General features: G+C 41.2%; 1 protein-coding gene across 1 annotated transcript; it reads left to right on the plus strand.

Moving 5' to 3' along the window:
* The first annotated feature begins 2,041 nt into the window (after nt 1–2,041).
* Nucleotides 2,042–16,465, plus strand: c19h4orf54 (chromosome 19 C4orf54 homolog). The gene is made up of 2 exons (XM_075451418.1): nt 2,042–6,839; nt 13,835–16,465. Exon 1 carries the CDS (start codon nt 2,243–2,245, stop codon nt 6,833–6,835), a length of 4,593 nt encoding a protein of 1,530 aa, XP_075307533.1. The 5' UTR covers nt 2,042–2,242; the 3' UTR covers nt 6,836–6,839; nt 13,835–16,465.
* The last annotated feature ends 7,366 nt before the right edge of the window (nt 16,466–23,831 follow it).

Consider the following 23,831-nt stretch of genomic DNA (forward strand, 5'->3'; position numbering starts at 1 on the left):
TATCTTTGAAAATAATTTCTCAACATTCTGATGATAAGGAGATGAAGTTCAGTCCAGGAACAAATGCATGGAATAGTTTTTCTACATGATTCTGACAGGATGAGCATAATTTTGACCATATTATGCAGGTGAAATAAGGTGGTCCTACAAACTTTTATATGTGACAAAAAGGAAATATGCTGATCCCAATAACATGTTGAAGTCTCTGTAATAAGATACTGTGATCGACCGTATCAAATGCAGCACTGAGATCCAACAGGACAAGCACAGACACAAGTCCGCTATCAGAGGCTAAGAGGAGATCATTGGTAACTTTCAGCAGTGCAGTTTCTGTGCTATGATGCACTCTGAATCCTGACTGAAACTCTTCAAACAGATTATTTCTGTGTAAGTGATCACAAAGCTGAGCTGCAACTATTTTTTCAAGAACTTTAGACATAAAAGGGAGATTGGATATAGGTCTATAATGAGCCAACACTTCTGAATCAAGAGTAGGTTTTTTAAGTAAAGGTTTAATTACAGCAACCTTAAAAGTCTGAGGTACATATCCTGTCAACAAAGACAGATTGATCAAATCCAATATGGAAGTGTCAATTAATGGGAAAACCTCCTTGAACAGTCTGGTTGGGATTGGGTCTAAAACACAAGTTGATGGTTTAGAAGAGACTATTGCTGTTGTTAGTTCAGAGAGATCAACTGGACAGAAGCCGTCTAAATACAAATCAGGTTCTAAAGATACTTCTAAAGCTGCTGTACTTGATGATACATCACTGATAATAGTGGGAAGGACTCCATCAATCTTCTCTCTGATAGAAACAATTTTATTAATAAAGAAGCTCATGAAATCATCACTGCTGAGAGTTAAAGGAATAACTGGCTTAGCAGAGCTCGGACTCTTAGTCAGACTGGCTACAGTGCTGAAAAGAAACCTGGGATTATTCTTATTCTCTTCTATCAATGATGAATAATAAGCAGTTCTAGCTTTACGAAGGGCTTTCTTATACGTTATTAAACTATCTTTCCAGACTAATTGAGACTCTAAATTAGAGGAACGCCACTGTCTCTCCAGCTTTCTTGCAGTCTGCTTTAAAGCACGCAGCTGTGAATTATACCAAGGAGCCAACCTCTTCTGGCTGATTACCTTCCTTTTCAGAGGGGCAACATTGTCCAGTGCTGTACGCATTGAAACTATAGTGCTGTCAACAAGAGAGTCAAGTGCTGCTGGAGTAAAGTTTAGGTAGTCGTCCTCTGTCATATCTGCACATGGCAGTGAAGAAAAGGATGATGGAATTAATTCTTTAAATCTGGTTACAGCCTCCTCTGATAGACACCTTCTATACGTAAATTTCTTCTCAGAAACTGTATAGTCAAGTAATGTAAACTCAAAGGTTATCAGAAAATGGTCAGATAAGACAGGGTTATGAGGGAACACTGTTAACTGTTCACTCTCAATGCCATAAGTCAGCACAAGATCAAGGGTGTGATTAAGGCAGTGAGTCGGTCTGTGAACACTCTGAGAAAATCCAATAGAGTCTAATATAGAATTAAAGTTCATAGTGGAGTCTTGATGGAAAATAGTTTTCTGGCACGTTTAATCAACACAAAAGTTAATTTCACTGATTCATCGAATTATTTGTCTTCATTGGAAAATAAAGAATCTGTGAATAGCCTGTAGAGACTAACATGAACATAGAATCATGACTGACTCCCAGTTTCTTGCAGATGTCACGAAATCTTTAAAATGCAACTGTCTGAGGTTCCTTAATTAGCCAAGAGAAAAATCCTTTCACATCTTGATATCATTATTTTTTAAGCAAGAATAAAAAAACGTGATTAATTTCAACAGAAAGATGTTAAAAAAACATAGTTTTTAATGAAACTCGTGTTTGTTTATGATGTTTATATCGTAAACCGTTTTCATCTGGGAAAAAAAAAAGAAGTTACATTTTGAAGGAGAGTTTTAGCGACCCTTGTTGGTCTGTGAACCTCAGTTTGAGAGTCATGTGTCCTAGACAGTACTTGGTAATGTCCCTGCTCCTTTTTAGATACTCGACTTGAGACTTAACGTGAGGTGAGCTGGAATGTCTGAAGCGCCTCGGTGTCTTCGGAGTCCGTCTCACCGGACACGGACCTTTGCGCGCGGCACCACTATCTCTGAGGCGGAGGAATCCTGGGTAGCTCCATATCTAACTGTTCTTTTGTGTCAGACTCCACATGGAAGCTGGAAGTCGCCACTTCTAACATGAAGACTAAGCGAAGCTGCGTGGAAAAAGCCGCAGCGCGCCGACGGTTGGTACACCTGCTCCAAAAAGCGGGAGAGGATCTGCTGGTAAAGGGAGACGAAACCAAATACGTCGACTTGGAGTTAAAGGACACGGAGACAAGTCGAGTAAACTCGGGGGAAGATTGTCATTTTGGTGAGAGAAACCAAACGTCTCTCGCTGTTACCAACAGTGGCGCCGGAGCTGTTTGCGCACCGGGACCGAACTGTGAGATGGGGATCGACACGGAGACGCAAAAGAAAGAGGATGCAAGAGTTGTGGAATGTGGAGAAGACGCAAGGGACGGCACTCCTGATCCATCCTCATCATTTAATCGTTGTGTCAAAAAGTCAGAAGATTGCCTGAAACTGGGAGACAGAAATGCGCGCGTCATGACGCAGCCGGACGTCTCCAAAGGAGAAAACAACGAGACACAACAGGAGGAGTCACACAATAGTGATAATTATCTGAGCGGGAGAAGTGAGTCAGATGACTTTGAGGAGGGGGAGGATGTCAGCCTGGTGCTTTCTGATGACTCCGGCCCGTGCGTTACGGAGGACGAGTCCCATTACATTACCACGCACGAGATTCAGCTGTCGGAGCTCTCTGACCATGAGGGGGACTTCGACCTCGGGGTGGGGTCCTCCGCCAGCTGGGAGATCGAGGATGACAACCAGGTGTACTCATTTGTTGATTACTCCTTTGAGAGCGCTAAAGCGGCGGGTGAGAGGGGGGAGAGCCCGCGGTGTCGCTCGCGGGGCGCAGCAGCGACAGTCAGCACTCTGCGTGAAAGTGATCTGTGCGACACGGCCAAGCTGACCAGCTCAGATGAGAGCGCGTCAAAGCCGCAGCAGCCCTGCAGTGGCAACAGTGGGGGACAGATCCACCTGTCAGTCAGAACCACTTCTCGAGCTATAAATGACCCTGGCAACACTCAAGAACAGGGGAATATTCTTTATCATGCCAGGCGCTCCGGAGACATGAGTCGCTATGTGTTTCGGGGAGTTGATGGGAAGGCGGAGACGTTGTGTGACAGGGCGAAGTGTTTCATAGCCGCGCCCGGACGCGTCCACTTTGGCGGCAAATTAAGGGGAAAGGAGGTCACAGGGTACTCCAGCGGTACGTCCAGCGCTGTCAGCGAGCTGGACGATGCTGACAAGGAGGTGCGCAACCTGACAGCCAGAGCCTTCAAGAGCCTGGCTTATCCTTACTTTGATGCCATTAATTTCAGCACCTCCAGTGAGTCCTCAGCATCAGAGCATGGAATAGGGATAAACAGATGGTCCACGTTTGTTGACCTAAAATATGGTAACATGAATATGTCGCAGGGACTAGACCAAAGTGTCGTCTCCTGTCAAAACTCAAGGGCCTCGTTTGAAATCGCCAAAAACATAGACAATAGAGGTTATAAGGGCGGCGCACTGGCAAGCATCAATCCGCCCACCAGCAAAATCTTCACCCTGAATGGCAACCCCAAGAAAATACAGTTGATGGGGAACTTTGGTCAGGGACACAGTGGGGTGATAAGGCTCACGGAGACTCTGAATTTTCGTTGCAATGTCAAATCAGGAATGTCTCCGGACGAAAGACGAACTATGCGCTTTGCACAAAGCGCAGCGGGATCACGTTCCACAGATGAAGTTACCAACAGTTTGCTAAGCAGCCAGAGGAGAGGGGCCAGTAAGTCGCCCTCTAAAACCATGGAAGACACGCATAAGAAAGCAACATTGGCCTCAAATCTGATCAAAAATGTGATTTCTAAGAAGATGCAGTTCGAGCAGGAGCGCAAGATGGAAAGAGGGGAGATAAGTGAGCCGTACCAGACGCCGTCCCCGTGCTTTGGGCACCAGGAAAGCGGCAGTCAGAAGGGGAAGGGGAGCAGAGAGCTGCAGAGACAGAGCTCCAGGTTTTCTGAGAGCAGCTCTGACTACACTATGATGAGCCTGAATGAATTAGGGGACATCGTGGACAGTGGCTCATGTGATACCAAGAGCGACTCCCGGAGACAAGACACGACCGCTCCTGCTCTAGAAACTTATTTAGAGCCGGCGAATGAAGGTGGAATTGATACTAAAAAAGGCGCATTGGAAGCATCCAAAAGCACGCTGCTTCGCAGCCAAAATAGCGCATTCAGATGCTGGAAGGACGAGGAGCTAGGGTTTCAAAAGGATCATAAAAACGATAAAACTGCGGAGGACAAGCTGCCTTCAGCTAATGATAAAGAGGGTGAGGGGGATCGGTACTCAGTGGCCAGGAGCAAACTGACTAAAATGTCTCATTTGTTTGTGCCAAGTATCCAACTGCTGCCTGATGACGGAGAAATCGGACAGCAGCTGCAGAGCAGAGATTATTCTCAATGTGGAGACGGAAGCGGGATAAAACTGCGCTCTGACAACACTTTATACATCACAGACTCCAGGACTGTAGCAACATCCAAATCTCCGGAAATTAAAATTAACCTAAGGAGCATAAGAGACAATAAAACGGAACCCTTTGGTGTCTCCAAGCGACGCGATCCTAATATAGGCTCGAACGCTGCCAGCCTTATCAGAACAGATGACTTCAAGTGCCAAGCACTGGCAGCAGCTTTGAAGGGTGAGTCTTCAGATAAAGTTCCGCATTTCATGGTAAGAGACATAAGAGATAACAAGGGGAAGTTGCAAACACCTATTCACCAAGTTAGAGACGTGCGTAAATTGGTTAAAAGCTCATATCACTTTGTTTCTTTGGATAACCACGAAAACAAATCCAACTTCGCCCCTGCTGACAGCCATCCAGAGCAAAAGAAGCAAATGTATTACCGAAATCTTAACTCTGTGTCCCCCATAGTGATAAAATGCCAGTCTGTAAATACTAATAATACTGTGAAACAGTTTGGAAATCCTGAGTTAATTCAACAGGAGTCGTTTGACCCTGACAAATCGTCTCCAGAGGGCTCTAAAAGTGCTCTGTCACAGAAGGCAGCAGGGGGAGCACCATTAGTTGTGTCAAACAATTCCTTAGAGGGATGCACTGGGCTAAGAGTTGAGAACGAAACAGCCCCAAAGAAACAGGAAAAAATCCCAGATATTACAGAAAAGAAACCTGAGTCAAAGATGGCCTCAGGTCAAGGGGCTTTAGAAAAACTCCAGGCTGCAGTGAAAACCATGGAACAACTGTACGTGTTTGAGAGAAATGAGTGGAAGAGGAGGAGTAAGCCTCGGCCCCTGACAGATAGCCACGTGCTGTCACTGATAGCCAGAGAAGAACAGGGGGGATCTGAGGAGGAAGGGGCACGGGGGTCCAACGTGGATAAGGCAGTCAGAAGAGACTCCTATCCCAACATAGACAAGACCCCACCAGCAATAGCAGCGTCCCCCGGCTGCGACAGCCTGCTGAGGCAGGAGGACAGGAACCTACTTAAGGCCTTTCAGACGTCCAGCAGTCGTGATGACAGGCTGGCTGCTAAGTCAGTGCACGCCCTCAGCACCACAGGAAGCAAAAACATGTTTAGTCTCAGCTCTAACTTCAAAGCCTCCACAGCTGCAAATATTGGCCATGCAAACGCCATCACACCAACGCCTTTTAGCAATAAAAGCTTTGTCCCGAAATCTCCCAAACTGCCCGGGTCATTAAAAATCAGTCCGCCCAGGGTGAGTGGAAACGAAGGAGCTGAATCAAAGCATGTGGAAAGTTTTGAGCATCGGTTTTTGGATACATCGGCCGATAACGAGAACTATCTAACCATTCCAGTTAAATCTCACCCCAGCAGCAGTAGACAACCCCCATTTGCCGATAACACATCTGTTTATGCATCTGCAACCCAGTCATACCCGACCTCTCCTCCAGGACACCACGGATCTGGCATCAGGGGCCAGGAGGACTATAACCAGGCGCCGAGACGCTCCAGCATTGTGATGGAGACCCGTTCACCGGAGATTCCTTCTGCTACCATCTATCACTCCTTACCACTGGGGATGTCCACCAATCCATCTCAGATGTACTGCTTTTCCCCAGCAATGACTCCGGCCCCCACTATGGACCCCTTTCAGGCCACCCAGAGGAAGATGCTGCTGGATCCCACCACTGGAAACTACTACCTGGTGGATACCCCAGTGCAGCCAGCCACAAAGCGCCTCTTTGACCCAGAAACAGGCCAATATGTCGACGTGCCCATGCCGCAGCCTCCCATGACACCTGTGCCCATGCCCATGTCACCACTGGCCCTCAGTCCCTCAGCATACGGTCACACTTACATGATCTACCCCGGCTTCATGCCGGCGCCTTCAGTGATACCCGCCCGAACACTGGTACAGTCCCAGATGTCGGTGCCGTCGGAAGCAGAGAGCATGGAGAAGGTGTCCTCCCAGCAGGCGGAGGGAATGTACATGGAGAGTCCTTTTTACATGGCGACCGGAAAGTCTCCTCAGGCAGCCTCAGGGGCTCAGCAGCCGGCCAGAACCAACAGGCCGCCCCATGGTTTCTCCAGTGTCAAGCAGCCAGTCATCAGTATCACCTCCCAGCAGGGTCCCCGCATCATTGCCCCCCCCTCATTTGACGGGACCACCATGAGCTTCGTGGTGGAGCACAGATGAACGGGTGAGTATTTCAGATTGTTTCCCTTCCTCGTGTACAGCGTCATGTTCGACTGCAGCTGGGCGAAAACTGGAATCATTTTCACTTCCAATCAAACTGATTTATTCCTCAAAAACTTATTCACAACTCTAAGAAGCCTTTTATTTTATTTTTATTATGATCATTTTTACTTTTGACAAACAAGATATATATTAGGGCAGCTCTTTTTTTCTCTTACAGTATATAATCTGGATAAGAATTTGAATAAGGTATTTGGGAGCACATGAAAAATATATTCAGCACAGGGTCTGCTCAGTAGTTGTCCAGGACTTTCCAGCTATCACTGGTTGTTATAAAACAGTAAAAGCCATGTTTATTTCAACCTCCTGAGCCACTTTTATTATTCAGTCACAAGCTTTTGAACACCTACTTTCTATTGCTGCTGCAGTACAAGTGTGTAGCTGGTAAAAACATTTTGGAATGTTCAGTTTTAGCATGTTGAGGACTAGTTTCGATAAAATCACATTTCACTTTCAGTCAGGAACATTATGCAATACCTAATGAACGAATAAAATGTTTTTATGTAAAATTGGTTCTGCATCAGCAACTATTTTTGTTTATTTTATTTTCATTCAGATAAATAATATAGTACAACAATTGCCTGAGATGCAGTAGGAATATTCAATCAAACTTCTGCAAAATGCTGTCTCCAGTGTGATGAAGCACAGACACTTAATTACTTTTATTGTCAGTTACACTGTTGGTGGTCAAGTCTCAGGGATGTCCATCAAAGTTATATTTGAGCCCTTAAAAGTGAAGAATGAGTCTGAATACGTTTGCAGTTGGAGAGACGCTGTAAGCCAATTTCCGCTGGTCCATTCTTTTGCATTTCTTTTTTTTTGTACAAAAGTGTTCAAAATCAAATCAAGGAGTTGACTATGATCGAATTATTTGACAGAAATTAAAAACAGTCTATGGGTTTTGAAGGGAGCAAATATGACATCACGTTGAACTTTAAGACTATTTTCAGTTTTAACAATCAACAATCCATCCATCCATTCATAAATTCTTACATACATCCCTTCATTCATTCATCTTTCCATCAAGGCAAGACTCAAAGTGATGTCATTAACCTGGATGACTGGCATTGCAGAGGGATTTCTCTTTCTGCAGACTGACTGGTGTACACTAAAAATTGGAAAATAAAAAAAAATGAAATTATTCTTTTTTTTTCTTCAAATAATTGATTAGTTTTATCCCTGGTTTATTTACATTTAATTCGTATTTATCGATATTTATTTTTCCTTATTTTCCCCTTTTGCTTCCCATATTTCTTTATTTGGATATTATTTGCTTTGGATATTTTTCAGTTGTCATTGTTTTTCCTGTCTGGTATGTTCAGCTACTGGTACAATTACTCTAAAAGATATTGGCAGATTTGCATAAATGTTTTTATTCAGCTTTGTTGGAGGCTTACAATTTTTAAGTACTCTTTTGTGGCACTTATGTCATTCCTGTAGATCATGGTAATGATTTTTTAAAAGAAAAATATGTTCTAAATGTGTTGAATAACGTAGAAAAAGTATTAACTGAGAGAGGAGTGATGGTTATTAAAAATTGTCATTTTTAGACTTACTTTCAAAGCTACAGGAAACTGTGCAGTGTTTGTTTGGTTGTTGTTTCTCTCTTTCTATCTCTTTCTTTCCCCTTCCCTTTTCTGTTTCTCGTCAACGCATCTGGTTGAGACAGAGGCTGTCTTCCTGTCTGGTCATGCCAGAGGTGTCTTCCTGTTTAAAGGACATTTTTCCTTGCCACTGTCGCCGAGTGCTTGCTTGGATAGAATTGTTGGTTAGTTGGCTAAAACAGAGTACACCTACTGAATTTTATTGAGCTATGAAGCACGATTTAGTTTGCTTCATGTCACTTAACATGTCTCTTTGATTTTGGCCACAGATTGTATTGCTTACTTTGTCAGTTTGTTCAGTGTATGACAACACAGGCAAGTAATCAGTTGGTGATTGTAACAGACACAAGCATTTTGAGGAGTGCATTATAGTGTGCATTTTTCACTTTTGGGGACTTTTTATTAAATAGTGCAAGTAGTTTAGCCAACCCTGACGTATGGTTATATTGATAATTTATTTTGAATGTATTTTCAGAACATTTACGAGATACTCTATTTGTGCACAGTGGATTGGAGGTACATTCCCAGATTCTTTAAGATTTTTCTTCAAAATGGTTACTGTAGCCCTTGTTTTACCGGTAACAAAAAAAAAAAAAAAAAAAACTACCATCACTGGCTAACATCTTGCTTGAGCGCATTGACATTTTTCTAATAGGCATTGAATCCCACATCAAAGGCGTTTATTTATCTTCTCCGGCCCCAGTCAGCGGTGGTGGAAATATAACAGGAAGTACGTGTTCATTTTGTGTCTGGCACTCTGGGGTCAAGTAATGGGCAAAGTTCTAACATGTACTGACAATAACATTTTTCATTGCATCAATAACTTTAAAAAAAAAAAGAGAGCGACGACTGATCGATTTTACATGTCTGCAAGACAGCTGGCAGCTTGTTCTAATTCCTTCGGTTTGGGTCAAAATGTATAACAGAAACACCACCTGGAGGATTCAGTGTAATGTTATCCTTTATGGTATTTTAGTTTACAGGCTTGTCCTTGTACTTTGAGAGTAAACGGTACTACTGGCTCCTGGAAAACATTGGGCCTCATGCAATAACATTTTCGTATTTTTATTCTAAATTTCTCTCACTTTTTTCGTAAGGTCTCGTACGAACACGCCACGTCAGATTCAACAAACGCTCTGAACTTGGGAAAAAGTGTGTAAACGACCTGCGTAAATGATGAATCCCACCCGTTCCGTATTTAAGTCCACGTGCATGAGGATAGTAGATTTGCATACTCCAAGCCCAAAATAATACCATATAAGGCTGTGCTTCCTCTCTCCTGTGCCAGGAAGTGTTGAGTCATGAGAATGGCATCAAGGCGCAAAAAGAACAACTTTAGGAGCTCTGAGACTGAAGTTCTGCTTTCAGAGATCCAGAAAGGAAAATCTGTCATTTTTAGCAGTGTCAGCAGTGGAATTACGGGACCTGCTAAAGAGAAGAAATGGGAAGCAATTACGAGTGCTGTTAATACCATGTCACCGAAATAAAAAAAGAAATGGTTTGATATGAAAATGGCTTAAAAAAAGACGTCTCGCCCTGGGCAGGCGATCGATGACTGCAACTAAAGCCGTGCTATCAGTTGTTGCCTCATCATGATGGCACTTTGATGGGGTGGTCCATGAGGGGGGTCTTCGGGCACCACAGCTTCTTGTCTGCCTGGGCTGGTTCAGGTTGTAGGAGACCCTCGTTCATCATGGCAATATTGCGCAAATCTGGCACCCACCTGGCCTTCAGCTCAGTGCGCTGCATGACAGTACGGGTGCTTTGATGCGTATATGTGTCTCATGCTCCAATTATGTTTGGCAGTCCAGCCACGGGATGAAAGTCCCTCTTAATGTGTACTTGTTGGACAGCGGTGTATGGGAATTTGATGCACCATGAGTGATAAACTGATGAGAGCTTTGATGACCAAGGGGAGCGTACGACTCACAGAGGACTGGGACACCCCCGATCTGTCTCCAGTCTCCCTCTGAAAGCTTCCAGTGGCCAAAAATCCAAAGATGTTAAGGATGGTGGGCGTGTGTGGAATTGGGTTTGATCGGCGTGTTTCTCTCTGGAGTTGTGGCTCTAGGAAGCTGCATATTTGTAGCAGCACAGTCCTTGGGGATCTAAATCGCGATGTCAGCCATTCGTCTGTCTCCGCACGCTCTCTTCCAAGAGCCTGACGCACTAAGGTATCCAAAAGTAGCAAGACAGCCGCTGCGCTTCCCGTTACAGATTCAAATGAACCTTCAATAGTGCACAATTTAAGTCAAACAGAATAATGTCAGCATAATTATGGGGTATAATGTATATTTATTTATGTTTTCTTCAAAGTAATTAAATATACAATTCATTAGTCAAGCAAACTTGATTGGAATAACAGCCGACTATTTTACGAAACTCCTACGACAGGTCTGGATCATTCGTAAATTCTGTTCGTACCTGAAAGAAAACGTAAAATACGAAAAGATTGGTGAATGCGCAAATTCTCTTAAATCACTCGTACGGACGATTTAAGAACAAATCTGTGCGTACGAACGGTTGTTGCATGAGGCCCATTGTGTGAATGTGTTTTTAAAAAACCGTTTAAACGTGCAACATTTGTTTAAAGAAGGGTATAAGTCCCATTGTTTGTATGAATTTCAATTACAGTATCAATTAAATTATGCTATAAGTAACTAAGTATAGGATATTCCATGCATGGCTGGAGGAAAAGAAATATGATTACAAAGGTTGGAGCTAAACCCTAGGCTAGCACTTAGAAGCTAACTTGTAAATTTTGTGCTTGCTACATGTTTAGAAGGATACTGACATAAGATTATTAATAAGCAAGTTGTTCAAATGTGTGTGTTAGCATTTTGATGCAAGAGAGAAAGGTCAAGTGTTGGTAGGCGTCTGTTATCTGTGTGAGCAGAGAAGCTTCAGCTGCTGTTGGACATCAAGATTCTGGATGGTAGGTCAGAGTCGCTGCAGTATCAGCCGGCTTTTTATAGGCGCAGTCATTTAAAGACAGAGAGGGTGAGAAGTCAGGTTCATTACATAAACACAGCAGGCAGCATAGCAGTAAATAGCCTCAGTTGCACTGTGGGTGAACATTTGGAGTTCCCCTTCTCATTTGACAATGAGACCCACATACTGGAGGGCTCAATTATGTTTCTAAAGTAAACAGATAGTCTGCTGTCAGATAGTCCAGAGGCTGGGGAAACTTGCTTTTGAGTGGAAGCATGCTGGTTTAAATCCTACAGAGTAGACCAAATGATGTAAGGGTAAAGTAGATGAAAAATGATCATGTAGCCTACGTTAGCAACTGTGTTCTAATAGTGCCTTTTAGCATGTGCATTTAAAAGATGTACAAGTGTTAGCAGGACCCAGGCGGGACTAAGGGACCAACACCGACCTTTTATGTGTGCCAGACTTTCCAAAACACAATTAGGTTAAGTCATTTTCCTTCCTTAGAGCATTGATTCTTTGGAGAGAAACACAACTTATAGCAAGAGGACAAAATGTTTCAACTTAATTTAGATGCGAGAGGAAAATCGTAGACTTCAGTTGTTAAGCAGGCCTTTATGTGTGGAAGTTTATTGCTGTCAAAAGTTTTCAGTACTTGGGTTGCAAGTAAAACATCTGACAGCTTTTGTTAACGGATCGGATGGATACACATACACAATCATACAATGAGGAATGTAACATTTCTTGGTGTGATTAAATATAAAAACCAACACTTCACTTCTGACTAACATTGAGTTTATAATAAAAAAAATCCCGGTTAGAGCTAAAATAAGTCCTTTTCACCACATAGTCGTCACCTTCGTGGCTGTCATATTGGTGGTTACCTTGGTTATTTGTAAACGCAAAGAAAAAAAAATCCTAACCCCAAATTACTTGTCACTTCTTGGCTTGCTTTAGGCAATAACTTTATATGGCTAGGGTTTGAAAAGGACCGTGGTTAGGACTGAAATACTCTCTTTATGGTGCGACTGTCACCCTCATGACCGCCATTTTTACTCTTCTCATGCTCCCACAACCACTAAAGTTTTTGCATATTCTTCTAATGTAATTATAGGTTGTACCTGCTTACATGAACATACAATCCATGGGTAGATTATGGGGAGGAGGACATTCTCGATAATGTAGATCTGTTGGTCGGCCCACAGTTTTGATGAAGGCTGAAGATTTAAACAAAGATAAGATGCAATTTCCCAAGTTTTTAGGTACAGATTCCTATAATTACATGTGATATACATTGGTTATTCTTTACATGTGATATATCCAGAATGTTAGTTGCATGACTAATGATATACATGTAAATCACAACACTAGCTAAACTCCAGCATGTATTGTTATTAGCTTTGTCTTGATTAACATGCTAGCATGTTGGTGTCAAATTTGGCTAAGTCCCGATTCCACAGCAGCTTAAAGGGGCAGTTCGGGTTTTTAAACCTGGACCTTATTTCTGGCATAAAATATCTCATATAAATCATATTATATATAAATCATCAATATATCATATAAAATCTCCTCACCGATAACAGTTTGGTGAAAGTCGGCATCCTTCTGAAGATATTTAGATCACTGTATTGTCTATGCCCTGTTCTCTCCCGTCATATGGATATACGCAGATCTCGAGTGATCTAAATATCTTTTCCGAAGGACGCTGACTTTCACCAAACTGTTATCGGTGAGGTGATGAACGTATTTTATGCCAGAAATAAGGTCCAGATTTAAAAAAGCTTAAAGTTGTTTTTTACTTTGATAAATATCTTTTTGTTTGACAAGCCAACCATCTGGATTTGCAGGTTCATATATTTGTTACAACATGTAACCTGTTGTAGTCTGCTCATATCCATGCATTTCTTTTTTTACTGTTGTGCTAATGTCAGTCTAACAGAGCTCATGTCCCTCATGGCAGACCATACTTTGAGTTTTGTAACCGTCGACAGATTGAGTTACTGCTTTGAAAAAGGAGAACAAGCCTGACACATTATGGCATCTTAGAATCAGCATGGAATATGTTGTTTTTCCAGGTTTTCCAAACGTCCAAGTTTATGAAAATCCTAATTCAGCATTCTGTTCGTATACATTTTTATTCCTACTTTTCAAAATTTTTATTCAAACTTTTGGTATTGTGGATATGCTCAGCTACACACAGTATATAATCAACATAAGCGTCACCTGTTATGTTTGACCATCTTAACCCCACAAATGATCCCAGTGTGCTTATTGGTGAATTGCTGTGATTAACACACAATCAAGACAAAGTTTTAAATCAATTAATTCATGAGCTGTATTTGTGTTGATTTTTTTCTGTTGATTTACATAAGAACTGTCTTTTTGTTTTCTTGGTTTCCAACAGGATGGAGTTTTGAGGGGATGCTGGATTGCTCTGGGTTTTCACTTCATCTTCACTGTTTTACATATTTCTTTATTTTGATGGTGAATTTAATTGGTCAAGTGTTTGCGTAAAAGGGCTACTTAATCTTTCTGAGTTTGTAAAAGAAAGAATTACTATATATCTACAGTTGGTCTATTTTGTGTTTACTTTGCAAGCACCAACAGATCATTACAAATGTAGCAGAAATACTGTATCTCTTACCTTTTCTGATTTCATTTGTCATAATGTTCCATGGTATACGGGCTGTGACCCATTAATAAAAGAGTTTCTGTTGTCCTGTCTCTTTGAAATGCAAAAAACGCATTATTAACTCAATGTGCTCTATGTGCATGAAAATATCTAAACTATACAATCAACCTTTTTTTTTCAATGACATGATATTGCTATGTAATGGTCATCAAGTAGTTTCATACTGCAGTTACCCTAGAGGTCACTCTCCTGCATAAACAGTGCATCAACAGAATATTTAGTTTGTTTGTTTACTGTACAGAGGACTGTTGAGGACATCATTTATGATATTAATAATTTTTATGATGTGACCAAATACTAATTCCTCTATCACACAAAAAGAACCAGCTGAACTATGTTCTTTCTCACTGAAGTAGAAACAAACTCTTTTCTCTTTTCCAACCACCTCTACAGGTGTTGAGTGAAAATAGAGAGAATTTAAGGGACATTTGGAGTAAAATGTAAACATTTTTTAACCACGAACCGAGAATTATTAGAATTAGTATTAATTGGTTATGAAGAAAAGTGCTCTGATTGGCTTATCCATGTACAGACTTTTTTATTCTGACACAAGAGACAATAGAGCCAAAAAAGATTTGAGCACAATTTGTATTTGCAGAATGAGAATGAAATGAGGCCAGATGATGATCCATGAATATATAGCTGAATATTTGTATGCACAACACCAGATTTGTACTTAAGCCTTAGAGTGTAAAAATGGATAAATCTGAATGAACCTTTTTTTGTGAGATAAGAGTAAAGTTTGACCCGATTTCCATTTCTAAATCTTTAAAATAATATTTGAATGATTTATTTACTACTTTCACTCAATATAGAAAGCTTTGAAGAACAGCACAGCTGCACGATGCTCTCATCTGGCAGGGTGAGAAGAGACCTCTAGGAAAAAACTGTGACTTGCAGATCCATGTAATTTTGCTTTCCATTCTTTTTAACTGAGTGATAATATTGACACTTTTGAAGTTTTTTGTACACAGTATTTATCAGAATGTGGATCTGCTGGACAGTCCATCCCTTTATTTTTAAACAGGCTTTGGAAACGCTATTGTATTGACATTTTGCCACAAAATGATTTTTCTATGGCAAATGCTGTCGCTGTTTGACAATGGTTGATGCATTTGTTGTGAAACAGTAATACCTTTCTTATAGAATTATACTGGACAAGCCATTATAGTCCTACTACAAGAATTGAGTTGAGTTTTTTTTGTTTGTTTTGTTTTGTTTTGGAAGTCTGGAAATGTTTTACTGTGAAAAATGCTGATGTTTGGTCACTGTGATTATTTTAATAGAAGAGTTTGGAGTATGTTCTAAATCCACGATGGAAAAAGTTTAAAAAGTGTTCAAAGTCAGCTTAACTTAGAAAAAAAAGAAGAGTGGAGGCTTGTATGGAAGGAAAAACAACTTGATGTGGAAATGGCATGGGTTTTGCAAGTGACAATGTCCTCTATTGAGTGTGGAAATTATGATGGGATCAAAGAAGGAAGTCCAGTGATGACGTTAAAGAACCACTTGTTATATTTAATTATCACATAGTATTTAGCATGGATGGCATAATAGCAAAAACAACTTCAGAGTTATTGACAATGACACCTGTAGGGTGTACTTATTCAAAAAGTAGGCATATTTGACCTAAAGAGACTCCCTAAATAATCCACCTTTATTGAGAGAACCTGCTGTTAACTCTCTTGTACCTCTGTTGGATTGATAATTAGTACACAATTCCATTACATTTATTTTGAGGTGAAGTCATATTGCAGCAGTGTTTGAATGTGAGTGAGGGTTTGCTCTTTGTTTTACTTCTGAAATGTTGAATATTTGTACTTGTAAATCATTTTTCCATAGTAAGACCTGATGCTTGAGGGCTTTGCTAAGTGATTTTGGGACTACATTTTGGAGTCTTATTAGGAGATTTCCGCATGTACTTTCTGGACTAATAGTACATGGATTGGGAGGGTCAGAGGAAGCAGGGTTGCCATAGAAAGGAATGTGATTGTTTGAGACTTGAGGAAGACAGTAGTGAATGCACAGTAGAGGGGGACTTGTGATGTTATGGATAAAGAGAAATAAACCACTGGAAACTGTATTACTGCTGAATATCACTTTTTTCTTTTTCTGTTTGTTCTTGCTTTGTCACTTTTCTCAGTGGGAACTAATAGGGTTTCTCTCTACAACTTTAGAATGTTTTAAACCTACAATGTAAAGCTGACTAATGAAACATGTTGTGCAAATATACAATGAAAACAGTGTCTCCAAAGCATGTTGCATCACATTGTGTTGTTGAATATGATTGTTCACTTTGAATCTTGGATAAACATGGAAACATTTTGCAAAGCTGTTTTGTTATTTCCAGACATGAATAAACCTTTGATCTGTTCTATCCAAATTTGCGTTTGTCTCATCCCTCACTTCACTTCAAAAAGTAGATTTAATGTTTCGCGTAATGGATTTTTTATGTCTATGTTTAAGTCATATATCACCTATAACAGATGGGTGAAGTGCCTAAAAGTGTAATAGCAGTGATGGCCATTTGGCACTGGCTCCAATAATCCTCTTTGAAAAGTGTCAACTCCCTCTGAAATATTGATTTCAATATTGCCCACACGGCAAACGGTCGTGTAGTGGTTCCTGGTCCCAAGAGGGTTCCTGGTTCAAATCCCAGTTGGGGCCTTTCTGTGTGGATTTTGCATGTTGTCCTTGCGTATGCGTGGGTTCTCTCCAGGTACTCCAGCTTCTTCCCAAAAACATGCATGTCAGGTTAATTGGCGACTCTAAATTGACCCAACGAGTGAATGTGAGCGTGGACGGTTGTTTGTCTCTGTGTGGGCCTGTGATGGACTGGTGACCTGTCCAGGATGTACCCTGCCTCTCTCCCAATGACAACTGGGATAGGATCCTTTTTAGGATTCATTTTTCCTAGTTAGAACTCAAGCATCACTCTCAAGCTAAATCTTCTTGTCCAAATATGATCACTTCTGGCTCCAAAAAGACCTTGCTTGTGACACGAGTGCAGAGCTGGGGTCAGAACATGGTTATAAATAAAAATTGACAGCATTCTGCTGGTTCAATTCAATTCAATTAATTTTTATTTATATAGCGCCAAATACAACAAATGTCATCTCAAGGCACTTAGATAATAAGTCCAATTCAAGCCAATTGGAATTCAATTAATTAATAATAATCATAATTCATAAAATAATCCAATTCGTTCATATAGAGCCAATTCAAAAACAATTTCCTAGCTAAGAAAACCAACAGATTGCACTGAAAACTTTTTGTTTTTCGGTCCAATCTCCCGGCCTGAGCGTGCCTGAGGCGACTGTGGAGAGAAACGACTCCCTTTTAACAGGAAGAAACCTCTGGCAGAACCAGACTCAGGAAGGGTGGCCATCCGCCTCCACCAGCTGGGGTTTGAGAAGACAGAAAGGGGGGGAGGGCCGCAGCGGCGGCGGCACTGTAACACCATTCAAAGGATATCTGTTGGAACAGGGAAACATGAGTTAATGACCACAATAATATCACATATACATAAAGAGAGTAAAGTGAGGAAAGGTGTGACAGATGAGTCCCCCCAGCAGTCTAGGCCTATAGCAGCTTAACTATGGGATGTTTCAGGATCACCTGAGCCATCCCTATTCAAGGTAAACACAAGAAACTTGTGCTAACGAAAAAATAAATAATAAAATAAAGGACCAGACTCAAGTGAGTAATTCCCTATACTCCCTATATAGATCTGCTCCTCACACCACAACAACCATCTTTTTACAGCCACAAGCTACCTCAGCCTCTCACCAACTGCACACCAGTCACAGCGGGGTGGGGATGCAAACCCTGGTTCTATTCGGTGTTCAAAAATCCCCCCACTGCATCTCATTTGATTGAAGCCAGACAGCAGGTTTACATGACACTAGAAAAAAATTAATTATTGGGTTAATCTGACCAAAACCAGACTTTTAAAATGCACGTGAGCAACCAGAATTGAAATCAAGCTTCCTAGTCTTTGGCATACCCACCCAGAAAATGTTAGGGATGGAATCACTGCATGTACAGTTCTCAGCAGAAGTTTTAGGCAGGTGTGAAAATGCTGTAAACTAAGAATGCTTTTTAAAAAAAATGGAAGTGTTGATAGTCTATTTTTATCAATTAACAAAATGCAGATGCAAATTAACAAGATAAATCAAATCAATATTTGGTGTGACCACCCTTAGCCTTCAAAACAGCAACTCTTTTAGATACACTTGCACAGTTTTTGAAGGAACTCAACAGGTGGATTGTTCCAAACATCTTGGAGGAGTAACCAGAGATCTTCTGTGGCTGTAAACTTCCTCAAACCCTGTCACTTAATATAATCCCAGACAGACTGGATGTTGTGATCAGGGTTCTGTGGGGGCCATGCTGTCATTTCTAGGACTTATTGTTCTTTATGCTGAAGATATACTCTTAATGACATTGGCTGTATGTTGGGGGTCATTTGTCCTGCTGCTTCACAGTTTCCTGCAGACATTCATTACTGCACTGTGCTCCAGCCAAACAAATTGCCGTGTGCTACAACCAAATATTTCAGATTTCAACTCCTCAGTCCAGAGCACCTGCTGGTGTTTTTCTGCAGCCCAGCTCCTATGTTTCCAGGCATAGCTGAGTCACTTTGCCTTGTTTCCATGTTGGGGGTATGGCTTTTTGGCTGAAACTCTACAAAGATCACTTCAGACTTCTACAAAGTGTATGGGTATATCTGGGTCCTGCTGGTTTCTACCAATTGGGACATCTACCTGCTGGACATCTTCAGATTTCAAAAGGAAATAAGCTTGATGTGTTTTTAATCTGATACACAAAGTTTCCTGGCCGACCACTGTATCTACGATCCTTAAAGTTGCCCATTTTTTTGGGATTCTTCAAAACAGCTTGAACGGCACATCTTGAGACCCCAGTTGAAATCTATGTCTGAGAGATCTTGCTGATGCAGTAGAACCACCTCGTGTCTTGTTGCGGTGCTCAGTCTGGCCATGGTGTATGATCTGTGGCATGAAATGGTCTTCCACAACCTCGCTTGGTAGCAGTGTTTGGCTGTTCCTCATCCAGTTTTAAGCCTTCTACACAGCTGTTTCTGTTTCAGTTATTTCTTGTTTCACCCTTCATGTGAGATTGATTATCATTAACACCTGTTTGTTATAACTGGTTGATCATACCCCTGACTATGAGCCTGACTGTGTGCAAGTGTACCGAAAATAATTGATGCTGTTTTGAAGGCAAAGGGTGGTCACATCAGATATTTATAATATAAGATTTAGATGTATCTTCTAAAATGAACTATTCACACTTACATTTTTTTTTAAGTATTCTTACTTTAAAGCATTTTTACACACCTGCCTAAAACTTTTGCACAGTACTGTAGGTGCTCAACTAGACTTAAATGAGGGCTCCCTGCACATGCTCAAAAGTTCGATGTCAGAGGGGTAAATTCTCAATGAAGCTGCTCTCATTCGCATAATTTTTCTATTTCTTTTATCAGAAAACTACATGCATTAGAAATTGTTACAGAAAATCAGTCCATTAAGACTATGCGTCAGTTTGCTTAAAGCATTTCCAGACTGTCAATCTGCTCTAATAAAATTCAGACTTTTGTATCTAGACCATCAATTGACAACTTCACCATTAAAGTAACTTAAAGACAACGTCTGTGCTGTGAATGTGGCCATAATTATATGTACGATGATCTTCCTCGGAAAAAGTAAGGCATCAGAATCCATCCATCCATCCATTATCTCTACCGCTGAATCCGTCGGTCGGGTCGCGGGGGGGGCTGGAGCCTATCCCAGCAGTCAATGGGCGAGAGGCATCAGAATATCTCACTCATTTTCTCTCACAGTCCAAAGTGTTGCAGACATAGTACAGTCTATAACTCGCTTCCATTAAAGTATGTATCCTGTAAAAAGACAGTGGTCTGTGGTAAATAGCAGAGTTGAACAGTGTACTGTGATCACAATCGTTGTAACATAGGCAGATACCTACTGTGGACTCTGTAGGGAGTAGCAGGGCCTTGACACTGCTCGAACCACATGTTGTTTAGGACCAGAATGAACTCCGTCTACACAATGAATAAGATGTAGCAGCAGGTGCCAGATAGAGATTGGGTTTGGGCCACATACACACAGAATGATATCAACAGGTATAAGAAGATCTCACAAACTATGTTGATTGGGAATTTCCGTGCATGTTGCCATGTACATGTCTCTGTGACGTTCTGATCAATAAATTCCCCATAAGATGCTGCAAAGGTGAGTCCGACTCCTCTTTTCTCCACAACATAATGGTGACCCCGACGTGATTTGTCTTCTGGAGCCCCGCTGAGTGAGTCCTCTGTGCCCCGGCAGCTGAGATCAGTCGTGAAAGCCGGCCGGCAGGTATGTTTTCTTCTAACTATTTAAAGTGGCAGATTTATGCTGTTAGAGGTACAGTGTGACACCTTCAAATTAAAAACACAGGAGAAGGTGGTGGGCTCTTCTGCAACAACATCCCAAGTTTTACCAGAAACATGAGCAGAAAATGTAGAATTGAACTTTTGTTTGCTTTCATTACATCCAATTGATTAACTTTACTAATCTTAAAGGAACTGATATAATACTCATAAAAGATTACAGCATTTATATTCATTATTAAATAAGGGTTAGGTGCGAAAATACAGGTTAACACAGGTACTTCTTCTTTGTTTTTATGTTTTTAATAAAAACTGTTTATCTGAAATGCTAAAGCTAAAATGTATTGTAACATTAATGCATTGTAATATTAATTAAGCTGACATCGGTCAGTATAAAATGCTGGCCAAACGGTAGAAGAAACAACTTGTGAGTTTAACTTGATTAGTTATCAGTTGATTTATTATCATTGTGTATCATTCAACTTATGGTCATTTTCACAGCAGTTACACAGTAAGAAAATCACAGTTTAGTGTTTTAGTATTAAATACACACTGAAAAATTGGAGCAAGCCTATTTCTTTAGAACCATTAAAAAAAAAGGAAAATAAAACATGACTGAGTGTGTTGCTGAAGTTCAAACTACACAAGCCAACAGCTCTACAGCTCAATAATCTATATATTTTAGAAGGTTGGCAAATGACTGTGCCTGTGCACATCTTCATTAGATTTAAGGGTTCTGATATAATTGTTTTTCAAAACTGGATCTGCAAGAGAGCCAGCCTTAGCTGTTTCCACGTGCTTCCACTTTCTGTTGAGCAAAGTTAACGACATCCTGACTCCAGCTCCAATTTTTAAGACTCTCATGTTTCCAGTTGGTTCTTTAGGCAAGCTCAAAATGTATGTTCAGTTTAGAGTGTTTCAGTGTAAATTACTCCCACTAAACTTAACTCGATCTTTCCATCCACGAATGCAAATGCTGCACTGACAACTTACAGGCAGCAGAAAACTGGCTTAGCACTGCTGATGCAGGAATGCATGCTAAATAAGCAGTCAGAGAGTGTTAAAGGTTTCTCTGCTGGCTGTGGGCCCACACAGTAACTGGGTTAAGAAGGGGTGGAGGGGTCTGGGTGCAGGGTCATGTTGCACAGCTCCAACTGTATATCCTTACAGGCATTTAATCCATGTGTGTTGATGACGCATTCCATCACACCAAGGGCCATACCATGCAGACTCACATCCCTGACAAATTTGCAATGCATTCAGTAATTAACACCCTCTATGCGGGTTCACATGAAATACCAGGAGTATTTCTTGACAGTCTTTCCAGACAAATCACTTATTAAGTAGCCTACTTAATATTCTGTTACAATTGAAGACTTAATCTAATAATATAGCCTTGAGCACAAATGTTAAAGATAACACAGTTTAACGCACCAACAACGTGATTTACAACGAGGTGAAATGAACACCATGGACAACAGGTCTGATGGAGGGATGAATCCTCCCCAGAGCCCGGACCTCAACATCATTGAAGCAGTGTGGGATCATCTTGGCAGAGAACGGGGACAAAAGGCAGCCCACATCCAAAGAAGAGCTTTGGGATGTCCTTCAAGAAGCCTGGAGAACTATTCCTGCAGACTCCTTAAAGAAATGTCTGAGAGGGTTCAGGCTGTGTTGGAGAATAAAGGTGCTCAGACCAAATACTGAGCTTCAAGCTTATAAGAATTGAACAAACTCTGACGTTCTTGCCTTATGTGCCATTTGTGTTTGCACATTTCAGTGACGAGCTGCACCCAATTCCTGTTTTCCTCACATTTAAATAAATGTGTTGTAGTTCAAGGCTTTTGCACAGCTCTGTGCATAGCCTACAAGACTGAAAGCAGGGAAGATAGCAAGGTTCTGTCCAAAGTTTATCTACATTCATACGTTCAACATTCCCAGCTATAGCTGCCAGTTATGGTCGGTTAACACAAATACTGGTCTGGTTTCTGTGCATAGTTCTACCATCCCAGCTAACCTCTGGAAGTTTAAAGGAAGCTGTGCTCAGTCACTGCTAACATTTTTAATATTTTTATTCAGGGCTCTCAAGTTTTCAAGTTTGCTTGGAGTGAGATTCGGGCGGGGCAGGGGCCGGGCCGTGTGCGTGGGGGGGTTTCTTTCGTTTTTTTTTGGGGGGGGGTCCCTTGCAGTATCCCATCGCCATAAACTAGCTACTTAAAGAACAAAGAAATTGTTTTATTTATACCAAAATCACAAATCTTCACTTTTACACTAAATTCTGCTATATTTGAAAATAAATTGTTTTAGGTATGCAAAGTCTTAACAAACAAAAAACAGACAAATTAAATTAAGAAAAACAAACATAACCCCAAATGGGCCCCTTGAGCAGTCCCTCTCTGTGTGTGTTTGTTTATGAGTGTTGTAAGTGTTTGTGGCAGATTTTGATGCTTGATGACTGATAATGGGGGCTCCCATTTAAAGCACTGAGGCTCAATGTCAGCCATTTTCACAGTCATGATGGATGACAGAGTTCCATTCAGAAACAAAGTGTTCCTGGTCTTGGTTTTATTGAGCCCCACCATGGAAAAAACCCTCTCTGCATCAGCATTTCAGTGCGGCAGAACTAATACCAGTTTGGCAATTGTAGATAGCCTTATTGGGAATCTGCTCATACCAGTCACATTTGAAAAAAATTAACCACGGAAGCCTAATTACACCTACATATTTTTCATTTTTCATTAAGTTGCTCATGTCAAAGGGTGTGTGCTGAATATTTAGGTCTACTACTCCAACAGACACTTTAATCGGCAGGTATTGGTCTTTTACAAAGAGTAGGAAAACTATAGTAACTAATAAAAGATTCAAATAAATGAAGATATGACCTGCTGATGATCCTGACGGTTCTCTTCCACCTCCAGCTCGTCTACAACTTCTGCACGCATTCAGAGCATAATAGGCTATGTCCGCTGTGCATTCATGGGACGCGTGCTTGCAGCTGAAAGCTATTTCACACCCGGCAACAAGAAATTCTGTTTTCTGATTGGCTGAGAAATTCTATTTTGTGATTTGCCGATGGGTTGCTAAATCAAGACAGCTGTACCAGAGCTATTCTGAGCTGTACGAGCGCACAGTAACCTGCCATTGACTCGTTTATAATATCGGCCATTAGAATTTCTGTGCGACGAAGTTGATCATTTCTCAGCGTGAGAAATGGCATGTGTGGCGTGTGAGCGTGTGAACTTGTTGAAATGCGTGTCTCACGCTCATTGCGTGAGACTTGAGAGCCCTGTTTTTATTTAA

This window comes from Odontesthes bonariensis, chromosome 19 (assembly GCF_027942865.1).
Source record: "Odontesthes bonariensis isolate fOdoBon6 chromosome 19, fOdoBon6.hap1, whole genome shotgun sequence".
Classification (NCBI taxonomy): domain Eukaryota; kingdom Metazoa; phylum Chordata; class Actinopteri; order Atheriniformes; family Atherinopsidae; genus Odontesthes; species Odontesthes bonariensis.

What these genes read in the sequence shown, in the direction of transcription:
- c19h4orf54 (XM_075451418.1), top strand. Translation starts at nt 2,243, where the DNA reads ATGAAGACTAAGCGAAGCTGCGTGGAAAAAGCCGCAGCGCGCCGACGG.